The following is a 15,320-nucleotide window of genomic DNA, read 5'->3' as shown; positions in this document are numbered from 1 at the left end:
AACAGGGCTACACGTGAAAGGAGACACACCCAAATATCTCCACCCGGCCGGGGAATCGAACCCCGGTCCTCTGGCTTGTGAAGCCAGCGCTCTAACCACTGAGTTACCGGGTGTGTGTGTGTGTGTGTGTGTGTGTGTGTGTGTGTGTGTGTGTGTGTGTGTGTGTGTGTGTGTGTGTGTGTGTGTGTGTGTGTGTGTGTGTGTGTGTGTGTGTGTGTGTGTGTGTGTGTGTGTGTGTGTGTGTGTGTGTGTGTGTGTGTGTGTATTGCCAGAAATATCAACCTTACATGTTTAAATATTTTCTCTCTCTCTCTGTCTCACACACACACACACACACACACACACACACACACACACACACACACACACACACACACACACACACACACACACACACACACATCCCAACAGTATAATAAACTAGGCAAGTCCACTTCATTAATTGACACGTCTCTCTCTCTCTCTCTCTCTCTCTCTCTCTCTCTCTCTCTCTCTCTCTCTCTCTTTCTTACACCAAACCAAACGAGGCTTCCAATTATCACCTTTAGTCAGGTTACCAATTAAGAGGCACTAGTTGATTACCAACACACCTGTATATACCTGAGGGAACAAGAGGAGACAGGTGACCCTACGAAGACGGAGGGACACAACCTGGCTATCTGCGACCCTATCAAGTGTTTGTGGAGGGAGATTAATGGATAAGAGGCGGAGATAAAGGGTCGGGATGCATTGGGCTGGGTTTGCTGTACATAGATGGAGAATGGAGAGATAGGGAGAGAGGGAAGGAAATCAGGAGGTAAGAAATGTAGGGGTACGAGAGAGAGAGAGAGAGAGAGAGAGAGAGAGAGAGAGAGAGAGAGAGAGAGAGAGAGAGAGAGAGAAACCAATTTACTTAACGCTTTTGACGAAATGAGAGAAAAACAGGATATCATGACAACCACCGAGAGAGAGAGAGAGAGAGAGAGAGAGAGAGAGAGAGAGAGAGAGAGAGAGAGAGAGAGAGAGATCTACCCCACAACACACACATAATAGAGCAGACATCCCCAATAAGCAGAACAACACCGCAGAAGGCACGGCAGTGAAAGTCTTTATTTACAAACTGGCCCAGAGGAGGCGACAGGACCACAGAGGCGCCTCCACCACCAACCTCGTCCAGTCCCCGCCGCTCATTACTATTCCCTCGTCAATCAGTCTTGCATCAGTAATAAACACGATCATAATTTTGGTGACCCCTTAACGCTCCGGCCAAACACGAGGCAAGGGAGAAGCAGGTAAGTATGAAGTCTCTCTCAATGTATTTGTGTTATCTTTAATTGCTTCGGTTTGTGTTTAGTTTCGTTAAAGGGAAACTATATGCAAGGCGGTAGTACAGTTAGATATCTATTCTGAAACACTTCCTCGCCACACCTTCATTATTATCAAAGGGCTCTGGTTGAAGTGACACGGTTTCTTGACCCCTTCGATACTGAGACGCATTTTTACCTTGATTTTTGGACGATTTTATCTGCATTAGGAAGGCTTATGGAGGTCAGAACATTAATGGCCACAGTCTTCACTATTTTAATCCCCACATGAATTTCAGAAGCTGTTTAAAATCACCAAATCAGGTTAAGGATGTTTCTGTGATTCTAGTAGCATATTAACAAGTTTCCTGCATTATCAATAGGAAAAATACTCTTTAGAACTCAACTAATCGTCTCTGTGGTCTTTGAAAATGGTCGAAGTGAGAAAGGGAAGCGTTTCTGAATATGCTGCTTAAATGCTACGTGGATGAGAGGGAGACGAATAAAGAATAGCAAGAAAAACGAGGAAAAAAAAGAAAGGTGCCTCTTGATGAGATTCAAGGTCTTGGTGCCACGGATCTATAGTGTGAGTCAGGTTTTCACTACCACCTCTTTTTGTCCCTTTTTTTTCTTAGCGCCACACTCCATTTTCTTTTTGTACCGTTCATCCATTGCCACTTTACACTGACTAACTAGCTGCTGTATGGGAGAAGACAAGAGGTGCTGACTGAGGTGCTGATTGAGGGCTGCTGAATTGCTAGCCTACCTCCTTGCAGGGAGAATAAACACACACCTCCTCCTCCTCCTCGTCGTCGTCCTCCTCCTCCTCCTCTATCGTCACAACAAGGTTCAGAAAATGGAATGTTGACAAAACGTGAAGGACAGGTTTATCACGCCGTTGAGTAAGCGAATTAACTGCGGGGCTCACTGCGGGGCGGGGCGGGGCGGGGCGGGATGGGGCGGGGAGGGACTGTGTGCTCTCTTCGCTTCTAAACACAGTATCAAGGCGAGGCAGGAGTGGTAGTCGTGGTGGTGGTGGTGGTGGTGGTGGTGGTGATGGTGTAGTAGTAGTAGTAGTAGTAGTAGTAGTAGTAGGAGGAGGAGGAGGAGGAGGAGGAGGAGGAGGAAAAAAGCATGAAGCACGACACGAGCGACAATCTAGATTCAGGAGGGAGCAGCAATAACAAAAGCATCAACATCACTATAGTGGCCTGGAGGACGCGCCGTGGTGATGTTCAAGGTGACCGGCTGTTGCTCCTCACTCGTGGACTAATTCTATGATGTGTAGCTACGTACGTACGTGTGTGTGTGTGTGTGTGTGTGTGTGTGTGTGTGAGCCGCTATCCGCCAGCAAGCACTGTGCCTCCTGCTCCCCGTTCGACGCCCTCTCAAGGCCAGGGATGTTCCACACCATGCCACGCACACATAGTACTGTGTATGTGTGTGTGTGTGTGTGTGTGTGTGTTAGTGGTGTAACATGTAACAAGCGGGGCCAGAGTAGTGACACGTGTATGGGTTATAATAGGTGACTCTTCGTCCTCCTCAGGCTCCCGTGCGGGTTTCCTGAAGGTGGTGGTGATGGTGGAGGTGGCAGTGTCCGGGGTCACCTTGCCATGACAGCCCGCCGCCGCCTTCCCTCCGTTACTTTTCGCTCCATTCATAACACCCCGCGACATCACCACGCGAACTTCACCCTGACATTTCCACGTAGTGTGTCCCCAGGATTGCGCCACACGCTGGAGGGAAGGGCGCGAGGAACGGCGACTCATCCTGGTGAGGATGAGGTCGGGATGTCCCAGCGGTGTTCCTCGTAGCCGACGTGCGATCAGCCGAGAGGAATTTTAACGAGTCGGTAAAGAATCACAATGGACCATTTGCAGCCGTCAGGCAAGACTTGCAGACGGCAGCGCGAGGTTGTCAGATGAACGTTTGTAGAGGTGATAATGAGAGGAAACACCACGGGGAAGGGCGTGCTGGCGGCTCCGCTATACTCACTGCTCGTGATGAAAGGAAAGCGAAAGAATGTATGGATATCTCAGACTTACCTTGCCGAGGATGACACCGCCAAACTGTGAGGTTCCCTGAGATGGCATCACCACCGCTGCCCTCTCCCACACCATTGGGAGAACTAATGCACTGTTCCTTGTTCCTCAGTCAGTCACACGCAAGTCAGGGTGGTGCCGAGTGCACCTCACTACATCACAAACACACTCGCACGGCGCAGCAATCCCATCACAACGTTTTCAGTCAAGAACACAACGTCGCATAGCATCGCAGGCCCAGGGAGGATGGGACTCGCTCACGGACGGACCTGTTTCATCTCGCGTCGCTGCCTCGCCCTCTGTGTCGCCACCCCTTCACTCCAGCACCGCCTCCTTGACCGTGAACCGAGGGACTGGCAAACGTGGAGCACAAGTCACCATATGTAAGGCAGAGGCACGCCTGACACACCAGGGATGAGGCGTCAACAGGTTGGTCACCACACACCCGGAAGCAGAGTGACTCACCCCACTCTTCCCAGAACCCACAGGCTAACTGAACCAGCCGCAGCGCCGCGCAGCTCCCAGGCACCACCACTCGTCTAAACCCCGCCGCGCCGCCTGCCTCAAGGTGAGATGCGCCTGCCCGCCTCCTCCTCTCCTCCCCTTGACCATTCTCGCAGGCACAGTACCACTAATCAACACTGTGGCAGAGGTACATCCGCTGCCACGTGGTACCCTGCAGCATGCACCACAATACTATCCAAAGGGAAACTGTCCCAAGCAATAAGAACTATTACGGATACTGGCTATGAGTCAGCCTTATCATGGTTTAGCTTCCAAAACACTTTGACAAGCGCGCCACGAGCGGCGGGGGCAGAACTGGGGGGCAAGCAGTGACTAAGGCAAATACATATGCCCTCCTAACGCTGTCCGCCTCCCATACACGCACGTTTCTGCCCTGCTGATCCCCTGATATGTAAATAAGAAAAGAAACATCTGAGAGCTTTGGCATCATGTGCACCACACGAAGCTCCGCCTTCTTCCTTGACGTCACTGATGAGGGGGAAGGGGCGAATGACATCACTCTTCCGCAACTGCTATTGGCTCATCCTGCGGGCTGCCGTGATGTCATACACGCCGTGGCTAGCGGACAGCGGCACGAGGTTATACAATGGACTTACGGAATGATAACACGCCCGCATCCTTATCTCCGAGGCGACACTCTGGCATTCCTGAGGCCGCGGAGAGCCAGCATGCCGGAAATTCCCGCATGTCAGCGATGCAGTCACGAATCGCAACTCGTGGTCAACTTCTGGCATCACCGTCCACTTAGCACTGAGAAGCCCTCGCCCCTCGCCCCTCACTCCTCCCTAACCCTCCACCAGCCCACCAGAAACCACCACCACCACTACCACCACCTCGAAGCTGCGCCTTCCACTCCTCATACTCCAAGGGCAACGTTTGTGTCGGGTGGCAGCAACACGGGCGCCGAGGTCAACAAGGGGTGCTGGCCTGAGGGAGGAGACTACTGGAGGAACTAATAATGAGGGAAGGGAGGAGGTGGAGCAGGGGGTGGGTTTGGTGGCATGCGAGATTGCCAGAGAGAGAGAGAGAGAGAGAGAGAGTGTGTGTGTGTGTGTGTGTGTGTGTGTGTCGCTTGTACCAAATCTTTTTCTCTCTCTTTTTCCTTCCACTATTATTCCTTTGTAAAATCAATCAGTCATAGTTTATGACACTACCTCCTCCTCCTCCCCCTCCCCCCCTTCTCCTACCTATCGTTAGTAATATCCACACCAACACCATAGCCAGTCATAGCGGAGTCCTAGCCAGTCCATCACCGCTAACATCCCATCCTTGCACCCTCCCTCCCTCCCTCCCTCCCTCCCTCACACACTGATATCAAGAGATCCACAAGTTCAAAGCGAAAGACGATCTGCGGTAGCGCTTATCTCCGACTCCTTGGGCGCTCCTGACATAAATGACCCTTGTACCGGAAGTCCAAATGGTGATTATGCCATGAGGGTGACCTCGCATAGTTGACATGACTCACCTAACTCACGTGTCGCCAGGTAATTCAATGTTATTTATTAGTGACACAAGAGTGAGTGAGGTTCGTTATGTTGTCAGCGAGTCCAACCCAGGATTAGGATTGGTAGGAATGCCAAAAGGAGAAGTGTATTAATTCTTTTTAAGAGAGAGAGAGAGAGAGAGAGAGAGAGAGAGAGAGAGAGAGAGAGAGAGAGAGAGAGAGAGAGAGAGTACCTGAGTGACAGTCGGGGAAGGTGTGGTGGGCAGCCCCGCGCCAATTGGTGTCTTGGTGTCCTCTGGCACGCTCGCCGCGGCCTCCTCCGTGTTACGTACCTGTGGGATGAAAGGACGCCATATTAATTACAGGTGTAGAATAGAGAGTGACAAATAATACAAAGGTAATGGTAACTAAATCAACGAAAAAGCAAGGTAATAAAAGCAATCGAGTAAGTAGTGCAGGTGGTAATGAAAACAACGAACACCAACAGAAAGTAACGTCATAAAAAGTCATCTTGATAAACAAAAGAAGGACGACCACAGAAATGTTACTTGGTTTTCCAGTACTTCCATTCAGAGCGTTCCCCTCAATCTTACTTCACTCACTCACTCACTCACTCACTCACTCACTCACTCACAAACTCACGCTCACCTTTGTTTCCCACTTCACCTATTCTTTTGTTTGTATTTGTCTCGCTTTCCTACATTTGGGTCTCTCTGCGTCTCTGTCTCGTTTCCTGTCCCTTTGTTTATCTGTTTGCCTGTCTATCTATCTATCTATCCATCTATCTATGTCTATCTATTTATTTATATGCCTGTCTATTCATTCATCTAACCACTTATCTATTTGTTTATCTGTTTGTTTATTTATACTCTCTCTCTCTCTCTCTCTCTCTCTCTCTCTCTCTCTCTCTCTCTCTCTCTCTCTCTCTCTCTCTCTCTCTTTAACTTGCACCGAAAAATCAAGGTTCATTGAATTACACAACCACCACCACCACCACCACTAACTAATAATAACAACAAAAGCTACAAGAGGCAGTATAGCACAGTTGGACTTCCCCCGCTTTGATAATCTTCCTTCCGGCGGGTATATTGCAGGTGAGTGACGCACGGAGGAGCTTCATTCACTTTGGTTTTGTGGGTCACGGAGTCGTCAAGTAAAGTGAAGATTCTCAGGAACAGGCAATTACAAAACAAAAGCATCCTGGAAGTATTGCAAGATTGGGTTTTGTTTTGTGTTGCCTCAAGGTTGAATTATGTTTGGTTTGGTGGTGGGGGAGTTGAGGATTGAGAGTTTCACTGGAGACAGGTGGTGAGGAAGAGGCGAGGCGAGGACAGGTGTGGAAAAAAAAAAAAGGAAAGGAAAAGAATTGAGGAATATGAAAGGTATGGAAGGAAAGTAAGGAAAGACAAGGAGAAAGGAGAGGAAAGGAAAAATAAAAAAAGGGGAAAAGTAGATGGGAGGAAAAAAATAGTTATGTTAGCATGTCCTTTGTTTTTTCCATACTCCCTTTCTGTCTGACGTCACGTCCTTCCCCTCAGTTCTCGCTCGCCGCCGCCTCAGGCGACACGCTACGCCTCCTGCCTCTCGTTTCGCTCGGTTTACACTTGTTGTGTATTGTGCTACCGTAAATGCACTTTCATTATGGACTCAGGTGTCTCCATGCTACCCCTGTTTTACGACAACTACCACACAGTCACAAGGGAGAAAGAAAGAAAGGAAAGAGACGGCGGAGGAGAAGGAGGCAAAGATAGAGGATCGAGGGAAAGAGAGATATGGAGAGGAAGAACAAGAAACTAAAGGGAGGGAATGAGAGGCACAATTGAGAGGCAGTTGCAGTTAAGAGAAGCTGGAGAGAGAGAGAGAGAGAGAGAGAGAGAGAGAGAGAGAGAGAGAGAGAGAGAGAGAGAGAGAGAGAGAGAGAGAGAGAGATACGTGACAAGTGCGTGAGTGAATCTGCGAAGTGGCTAACAGAATCAAGCCTAAAAAGGACGAAAGTCGGGAATATAATCAATCATAGTGACGAAGAATCTCTCTCTCTCTCTCTCTCTCTCTCTCTCTCTCTCTCTGCATCTCCATTCCTTTATAGTATTACGTACTCTCCCTTCACTTCAAGCGCATACCCTTAACTTCCATCCCCGGCCCTTCCTTCCGCTCATCCTTCCCTTCCACTTACCTCTCTTACTCATGCCCTCCGCCCTTTTCTTCTCCGTCTCTTCACTCTTCTATCCTACCGCTCCCTTCAGCCCTTCCTCCGCCTCCTTACAACCCTCTCTCCTATCTTTTTCCACTTTCCTCTCATTTTTCTATCCTGTCCCTTCATTTTCTTTCTTTCTTTTCTCTCCTTTCCTTGTTTTTCCTTTCTCGTCCTTCTCTTCCGTGCATCTCTCCTATCCTTCATTTTCTGTCTCGTAACCTCTTTTCAGCCCCCTTTCCCCCACCCCTCTCTCTCTCTCTCTCTCTCTTTCTCTCTCTCCCTGCAACGGTGACAGCAACACTTTGGGAGCACCACGGGGTTTAAAGCCGAGCCGCGTCCCTTCAAGAGGTGCCCGCTATCACTCATAATGGAATCCCGGTGTCTCAGACCTTTGTCCCGACGCCGTGAGACAAGGAGGCTAAAAGGAAACGCGGGGGAAGATTGAGTTGGCTGATAGATAAGCGAACCTGTAGACCTGGTGGTGGGTACTACTCCTGATCCCTCCTTTCTCCCAACACTCACATTCAGAAACGCTTTGCTCTCTCACCATGACTGTTTTCAAAGGCCATAGAGATAATTTCCCAGTTCTTAATAGTGTTTTTCCTCTTAATAATATAGAAATCGTGTTAATCTGCCCCTAGAACTATAAAAAAAAAAGCACTCCCGAAAGAATGTTTCACTGCAACTATGACTTTTTGATAATAGTTGAAATGCTAGGAGAATTTGTCCCCAAATACTGTATGTTGTAGGTAAGAGCTGGCGCGCCATATCTGTTCCCCGGCCCGCTCGTCCCCTAAAGGCGTGTAAATGGTGCCCTTTTATCGGATTCCGTCGTGCGCTATCGTGTCCCGTCAGTGAGCAAGGCGCGGCATCGATACATCGTTCAAGGACCAATATTCTGAAAAACTTCTGCCCCGCACCTCCGCTGCCTTCAAAAGACTCACTATAGTTGAAGTTACACGGATGGATTTCAAGGGTGTTTTTTTTAACGGATTTAGTAACAGATTAAGGAGATTTCTATATTATCAAGAAAAGGAACACTCTTGAGTACTTTGGCCTTGGAAAACAATCATGGTAAGAGAGAGAGAAACGGTTCTGAATACAAGACTAAGAAACAGCAAAGCATCGACACACCGACACCTCGCCCTGTCTCTCGAACCCGCCTTGTAGTCCGCCACGCCTTCGCTGACGGCAAGACAACGCCGCTAGGACGGATAAGTCACCCCTCCGCCAGTGAGTGATGAGGCCGCGATGAAGGGGCAGACCCGCGGCTTCTACAGGTGCGCCGTGGCCTCCTGTCGGGTTCTGGGAGGGCGGCGATGCGTGGGAGAGCTGAGTGACGCTTGTGATGAACGATTGCTGATTAGATCTCTCCTCTCACCATCACATTAAGGCGAGGATTCTTAAATGTTTTCGTCTCTTACAAGGACCATTTTTCAGAGTCGCGCCCCGCAGCAGAACATTAAGGAAAGTATTCATAATCGTTCCTGTTTCTCACAAGGACTGTTTCTCAAAGGCTATCGCCCTCTCACCGACACACCAAACATTCTCAAACGTTCTGATGTCTCACAACGTCTGTTTTTCAAAGGTTTTCACTGAGGGATGTATTGTTAACGTTATGTTGTCCAGAAAGGACCATTTCTCACAAACCGCAGGGGTGATGGAGCGGGTTCCCACGAGGGCTGATCCTACTGACAAAGTACAAGCTTTCCTAAAATACCAACATAACCATGAAAATACCCTTGGAACGAGAGAGAGAGAGAGAGAGAGAGAGAGAGAGAGAGAGAGAGTCACATTCTTATGATGCCCAGGTAGCAAATGAGTTCTGAGTCACCACGACACGCGAAGAAATACCACAGTACCATACCCAACACTCCGCCAGGCCATCCCTACTCAGCCCAGCCCAGCCCAGCCCAACAAAGCCCCATACCAATCCGTACTCCAGCCCAGCCCAACCCAGCTAGCCCCGCCGCTCCCTCACGTGTTCGGCGCCGCCCTGCCTGACTCACGGGGCGGAGGACTCTTCTAAAACACTTCTGCGCCGCACCTCCATTACATTCAAAAGGCTCTCGTTGAAGTGACACGGGCTCCTAATTTTGTTTTTAATGTTTCTAGTGACATATCAACAAGCTTTCTGCATTCTTAACAGGTAAAACACTCTTAAAATCCGGCTAATCATCTTCGTAGCCTTTTAAAATAGTCGTGGTGAGAAAGAGAGAACAAAGCATTTAAGAATATAGGTTTATAATAAGCTACACAGGTGGTTGAGAGTGTTTTCATGATTCTAGTGACAGATCAACAAGATTTCTACCTTACACACAGGTAAAACACTCTTGAGAACCCCGCTATTCATCTCTGTGGCCTTGAAAATTACGAGCGGGCAGAGAGCAAAGCGTTTCTGACTCACGAAAACACAGCGCTGGAATGGCGCAAGGGAGAGCAGTTCGGTTTGGGTCTGTTTGCAAAGAGCCTCCCCTCAGAGAAAGGACGGCAACACAACGCAATGCTTCGTGTAATAAATGTTTTCTTTTATGGAATTTTGCTTTGACATGGTGAACAAAGTGTTTGTGTGTGTGTGTGTGTGTGTGTGTGTGTGTGTGTGTGTGTGTGTGTGTGTGTGTGTGTGTGTGTGTGTGTGTGTGTGTGTGTGTGTGTGGCGAGGGGGGGTTAGTTAGATAGCTGTGAACAAGGAGAAGGAAGAGGAGAGAAAAAAAGGAAGAAAAAGAAGAACAACAAGAACAATCTAGCGATCCTTACCTGGGGCAGACTAATTACACCACAGCCTCCCCGGACAGGTAACCGTGTCGGGGATGGATAAGAGGAGGAGGAGGAGGAGGAGGAGGAGGAGGAGGAGGAGGAGGCTGGGTATGAATCATCTGCCTCGTGCTAACCTCTAATGATGCCTTCGTTCTGCTCCCCCTCCGTCCCCCCCGCCTTGCTTCCCCATTTCCTCTTCTTCCCCCATTCATCCCTTGTTCTACCTATCCTTTCCCTTCTTCCCCTCCTCTCCTCTTCTTCTTCCTCCCATGACCTCCTTTTTTTTCTTCTCCTTCCTTATTTTCGTTCTATTTCCCTTATTTCTTGTCTTCGTCTTCCTATTTCTACCTTTTATTCTTTCCCTGCGCCTCTTCCTCTCCCTTTCTGTGATTTCTTTCTATCCTCTTCAATCTGCTATCCTATTTCCTTCTTCTCTTGCTTTTCCTTTCCTCTTCTTTTCTCTTCCCTCTTCTTCCTCCTCTTCCTCTTTCTTCTTTATTCAGTGAGTGTTATTTTCTTTATGTCTTTCTCAGTTCATCTATTTTTGTCTAGTAGTTTTTTTACTTTTTTTTTGTATGTGTGTATGTGTGTTATTCAAACAAACCCACACACACACACACACACACTATACACACCATTCAGATGCTTAAAATAACTACACACACACACACACACACACACACACACACACACACACACACACACACACACACTATAAACACCATTCAGATGCTTAAAATAATTACACACACACACACACACACACACACACACACACACACACACACACACACACTGGGGCGTAACTAAACACATCCAAGAAATCCACAAAATAATACATCCTGTGACCAGAAAAAAAGAAAGAAAACACACACACACACACACACACACACACACACACACACGTCACAGTGACGACAATTAGAGTCACATCCTTGAAAAGCGTATAAAAAAACAAGACCCGTCACAGGAGACTAATGTTAATATATGCAAGTTTGACCTACCCACGGCGCCATCATGTGTGTGGGAGGAGGAGGAGGAGGAGGAGAGGAGGAGGAGGAGGAGCGGAAAGTAATGTTCGAGGGAGTTACGAAATATGAAACTACAAAAAATAAAAAAAAGTTGATAAAAGTAGAACCACAAAAAATAACCAGGAGAAAAGAAGAAGAAGAAAAAGAAGAAGAAGAAGAAAAGAAGAAAAGAAGAAGAAGAAGAAGAAGAAGAAGAAGAAGAAGAAGAAGCAGAAGAAGAAAAGGAAGAAGAAGAAGAAGAAGAAGAAGAAGAAGAAGAAGAAGAAGAAGAAGAAGAAGAAGAAGAAGAAGTAGAAGCACAATGATAAAGATGGACATGAAAAAAAAACGATGATAACAACAGATAAGAAAGAGAAATAGCGAATACAGAAAATAGTGATGAAAGGAAGGAATGAGATATACAGATAAAGATAGAAAACGGAAGCCATGATAACGGGGTGAATAAAAGAGATAATAACAAAGATAGAAAAAAAGAAAAACAGAATGAAAAACGAAATTAAAATGATAAATCAAAGAAATGAAGATAAAGGAAATAATAGGAAGGAAGGAGGAGGAACAAGGGAGGTAAGGCAGGGAAAAGGAGAAGAGAAGAGGGCAAGAGGTCGGTGTCCACTGGCACTGATGTAGAGGGGTGTGGAGGAAGGAGGAGGAGCAGAAGGAGGAGGAGGAGGAGGAGGAGGAGGAGGAGGAGGAGGAGGAGGAGGAGGAGGACTACATTTCCGGTGTTATTCCTCTACCATCACACACACACACACACACACACACACACACACACACACACACACACACACACACACACACACACACACACACACACAGTGGTTAGAGCGCTGGCTTCACAAGCCAGAGGACCGGGGTTCGATTCCCCGGCCGGGTGGAGATATTTGGGTGTGTCTCCTTTCACGTGTAGCCCCTGTTCACCTAGCAGTGAGTAGGCACGGGATGTAAATCGAGATGTTGTGACCTTGTTGTCCCGGTGTGTGGTGTGTGCCTGGTCTCAGGCCTATCCGAAGATCGGAAATAATGAGCTCTGAGCTCGCTCCGTAGGGTAACGTCTGGCTGTCTCGTCAGAGACTGCAGCAGATCAAACAGCGAAACACACGGCTGTCTAAAGAATACAATGTGATAATAGAACTACGTGGAGGAGGAATATAGAGGAATACAAGGAAAAAATGGTCAAAAAATTCTCTAATGTCAAACACGATCACAAGCAAAGCACTTATCTCCTTCAGTACTGGGACACATTTTTATCTTGAGATTTGCGTACCATTAGACCATTCCATTAACATTAACAAGGGTCCATGGAGGTGACAAGATTAATAGCCAGTCTTCATTATTTTAACTCCTTCAGTACTGGGACACATTTTTGCCTTGAGATTTATGTACGATTAGACCATTTTATTGACATTAGCAAGGGTATATGGAGGTCAGAAGTTTAATAGCCAGAGTCTTCACTATTTCAATACCCCACATAAGTTTCTGAAGCAGTATAAAATCAGCAAATAGTAAGCAGAATGAATATGGAAACGCGTCATGGCACTGAACTGGTTAACTAGAAAAAGACTGTTAGTTAGTTACCTTCAACAACTCCAAAGACAATGAACCTCAACTTTTAATTCAATTTTGCTTAAGTGAACCGGCAATAAGTGGCCATCAGGTGAGCCGCAACACCTGAAGCTACCTGGCCTTCACGGGGCCTATCATCAGGGCAGGTAAACCAAGCTAATTAGTACAGATACGGAGACCAGGTAAGATGTAACAATGGGGAGGAACAAGATAAGGCGACGGACGGATGAAATGTGAGGAGGAGGAGAACGAGGAGGAGAAGGAGGAGGAGGAGGAGGAGGAGGAGGAGGAGGAGGAGGAGGACAGCGTGAAAAAGAAAAAGAATAACCTAAAAAAGAAAGGAAAGGAGAGAGAGAGAGATGAGAGAGAGAGAGAGAGAGAGAGAGAGAGAGAGAGAGAGAGAGAGAGAGAGAGAGAGAGAGAGAGAGAGAGAGAGAGAGAGAGAATATGTCACACCCCTCTGTCTTTTAAAAAACAAAAACACAACCCGGAAATAGAGTGAGTCAGCCTTGTTATCGCGGGTTCAAGCAGTGCCGGGATGCCGTGAGTCACCCGCGAGTCACAAGGGAAGGAAGGAGAGAGGGAGGGAGGGAGAGAAGGAGAGAGGGAGAGAGGGAGAAAGGGGGAGAGAGAGAGGGAAGGAAGGAATTGATGGATGGCGAGATGGCAAAGAGGAAAGATCGGATTTAAAAAGTTATCTTCGTCGTTTTTCAATTTTTCAATCAATGTGGTGGTAGTGTTGTGGTGGTGGTGGTGTGTTAAGGAAGGGGTCAGATTCGAGGAGGAGGAGGAGGAGGAGGAGGAGGAGGAGGAGGAGGAGGAGGAGGAGGAGGAGAAAGAGAAGGAGAAGGAGGAGGAGGAGGAGAAGTGGTAAGATTAAGATCATTAGTTCTTGCGTAAGGGTAAAAAATAGATGGAGACAGATAGAAATAGATAGACGAGAGAGAGAGAGAGAGAGAGAGAGAGAGAGAGAGAGAGAGAGAGAGAGAGAGAGAGAGAGAGAGAGAGAGAGAGAGAGAGAGACAGGTCATGAATGTAATACAACAGGGAAAATTTGTATAGTGTTGAGCAAGAGTGGCGAATGAGTGGGAAGAAGAGAGAGAGAGAGAGAGAGAGAGAGAGAGAGAGAGAGAGAGAGAGAGAGAGAGAGAGAGAGAGAGAGAGAGAGTGGTGGTGGTGATGGTGGTTGTGGTGGTGGTTAGCAAGAGGCAGCAGCAGCAACAGCAACACAGGACCTTGAATTGAGCCTTATCAGTGAAACCCTAAAGACCAAGGACACCTCTCTCTCTCTCTCTCTCACACACACACACAAAGGATCGCCATCAGAAGGATATTTCACCATCCTCACGACTCGCCGCCCTCCCCTCCCCTTTCCTCCCCTTCCCTCCTCTCGCCTCCTTTCTCCTCCCTTCCTTCTCCTTCCCTCCCTTCCCTCGCTTTTCACTGCTTCCGGCGTTCCTTCAGCTCCGCGGTGCCCTTCGGTTCTCGACGCCCCAGGGAAAGCCAGGCTGAATGTGGAGGCGCCTCTACAAGACACGAACGTAATGGTTTTCCTTCCACTTCTCTAACTATGTGACTCCACTCTGATTATTCCACTTACCTCTACCAATTCCCCGTTACACTATCACTGTCATTGGGGAGTTTCATTATTTTAGTATATTTTTGTAATGTACTGTGTTGAGTTTTTTACAAGTATAGGTAAACAGAGCTAATATCTTCTAACTAAGTACTCTTCCTCCTCCTCCTCCTCCTCCTCCTCTTCTTCTTCTTCTTCTTCTTCTTCTTCCTCTTCTTCTTCTTCTTCTTCTTCTTCTTCTTTTTCTTCTTCTTCTTCTTCCTCCTCCTCCTCCTCCTCTTCCTTCTCCTCCTCCTGTGTTACATCAGTTTTTCTTTCCTCTTTCTCCCTCGTTTGGTCCTCCTCTTCCTTTTCTCTTGCGTTCTTATAATTTCTCTCTCTCTCTCTCTCTCTCTCTCTCTCTCTCTCTCTCTCTCTCTCTCTCTCTCTCTCTCTCAAATTCTGAATCATCTTAATCAATTTCCTCATTCATTATTACATTCTCCTCCTCTTTCTTTTCCTCCTTCTCATCTTCAAGTTCTCCAAATGATCTCCTTCGCCTTTTTCTGTTCTCCTTTTCTTTATCTAACTCTGTGTCATCTCTCAATATTTCCTCTTCTTATTAGTCCTCCACTTTCTCCTCCATTTCTTAGCTTTCCTCGAATTAATGTTTTCCTGCTGTCCATGTTTTTATTTTATTTAACGCAACGTCACCTCCTCCTCCTCCTCCTCCTCCTCTCACTATCCTACACCTCTTAAATTAAAACACTCTGGCTTATCAGTGTCGTAGGGGGCAAGAGGTCAGTCAGAAGGTCGTTCTTTCTTTGTGTTCCCTTGTGACTCCCGGCGAGGAGACGAGGGAAAGACACTCCACGATTGCTTTCTATTACGGGATAACAATAATACAAGAGCGTAGGAATGCA

General features: G+C 47.5%; 1 protein-coding gene across 17 annotated transcripts in view; it reads right to left on the bottom strand.

The window, feature by feature from the left end:
* LOC123519528 (NAD(+) hydrolase sarm1-like) overlaps positions 1–15,320 on the bottom strand; it is a 188,038-nt gene that overhangs the window by 49,475 nt on the left and 123,243 nt on the right. For 12 of the 17 annotated variants that reach the window (XM_045280899.1, XM_045280898.1, XM_045280908.1 and 9 more), the window contains one exon: positions 5,528–5,626. The exons of 4 other annotated variants lie outside the window; for them this stretch is intronic. In XM_045280899.1, coding sequence (XP_045136834.1) covers positions 5,528–5,626 — 99 coding nt within the window. Of the gene's footprint in view, positions 1–3,328; positions 3,879–5,527; positions 5,627–15,320 lie in introns of those variants that run through there. One more of the 17 variants, XM_045280911.1, reaches the window with a different exon arrangement.

Source organism: Portunus trituberculatus, chromosome 45 (genome assembly GCF_017591435.1).
Source record: "Portunus trituberculatus isolate SZX2019 chromosome 45, ASM1759143v1, whole genome shotgun sequence".
NCBI classification, from domain to species: domain Eukaryota; kingdom Metazoa; phylum Arthropoda; class Malacostraca; order Decapoda; family Portunidae; genus Portunus; species Portunus trituberculatus.
The sequence above is the reverse complement of the archived record's forward strand: the minus strand, read 5'-3'. Positions and strand labels throughout refer to the sequence as shown.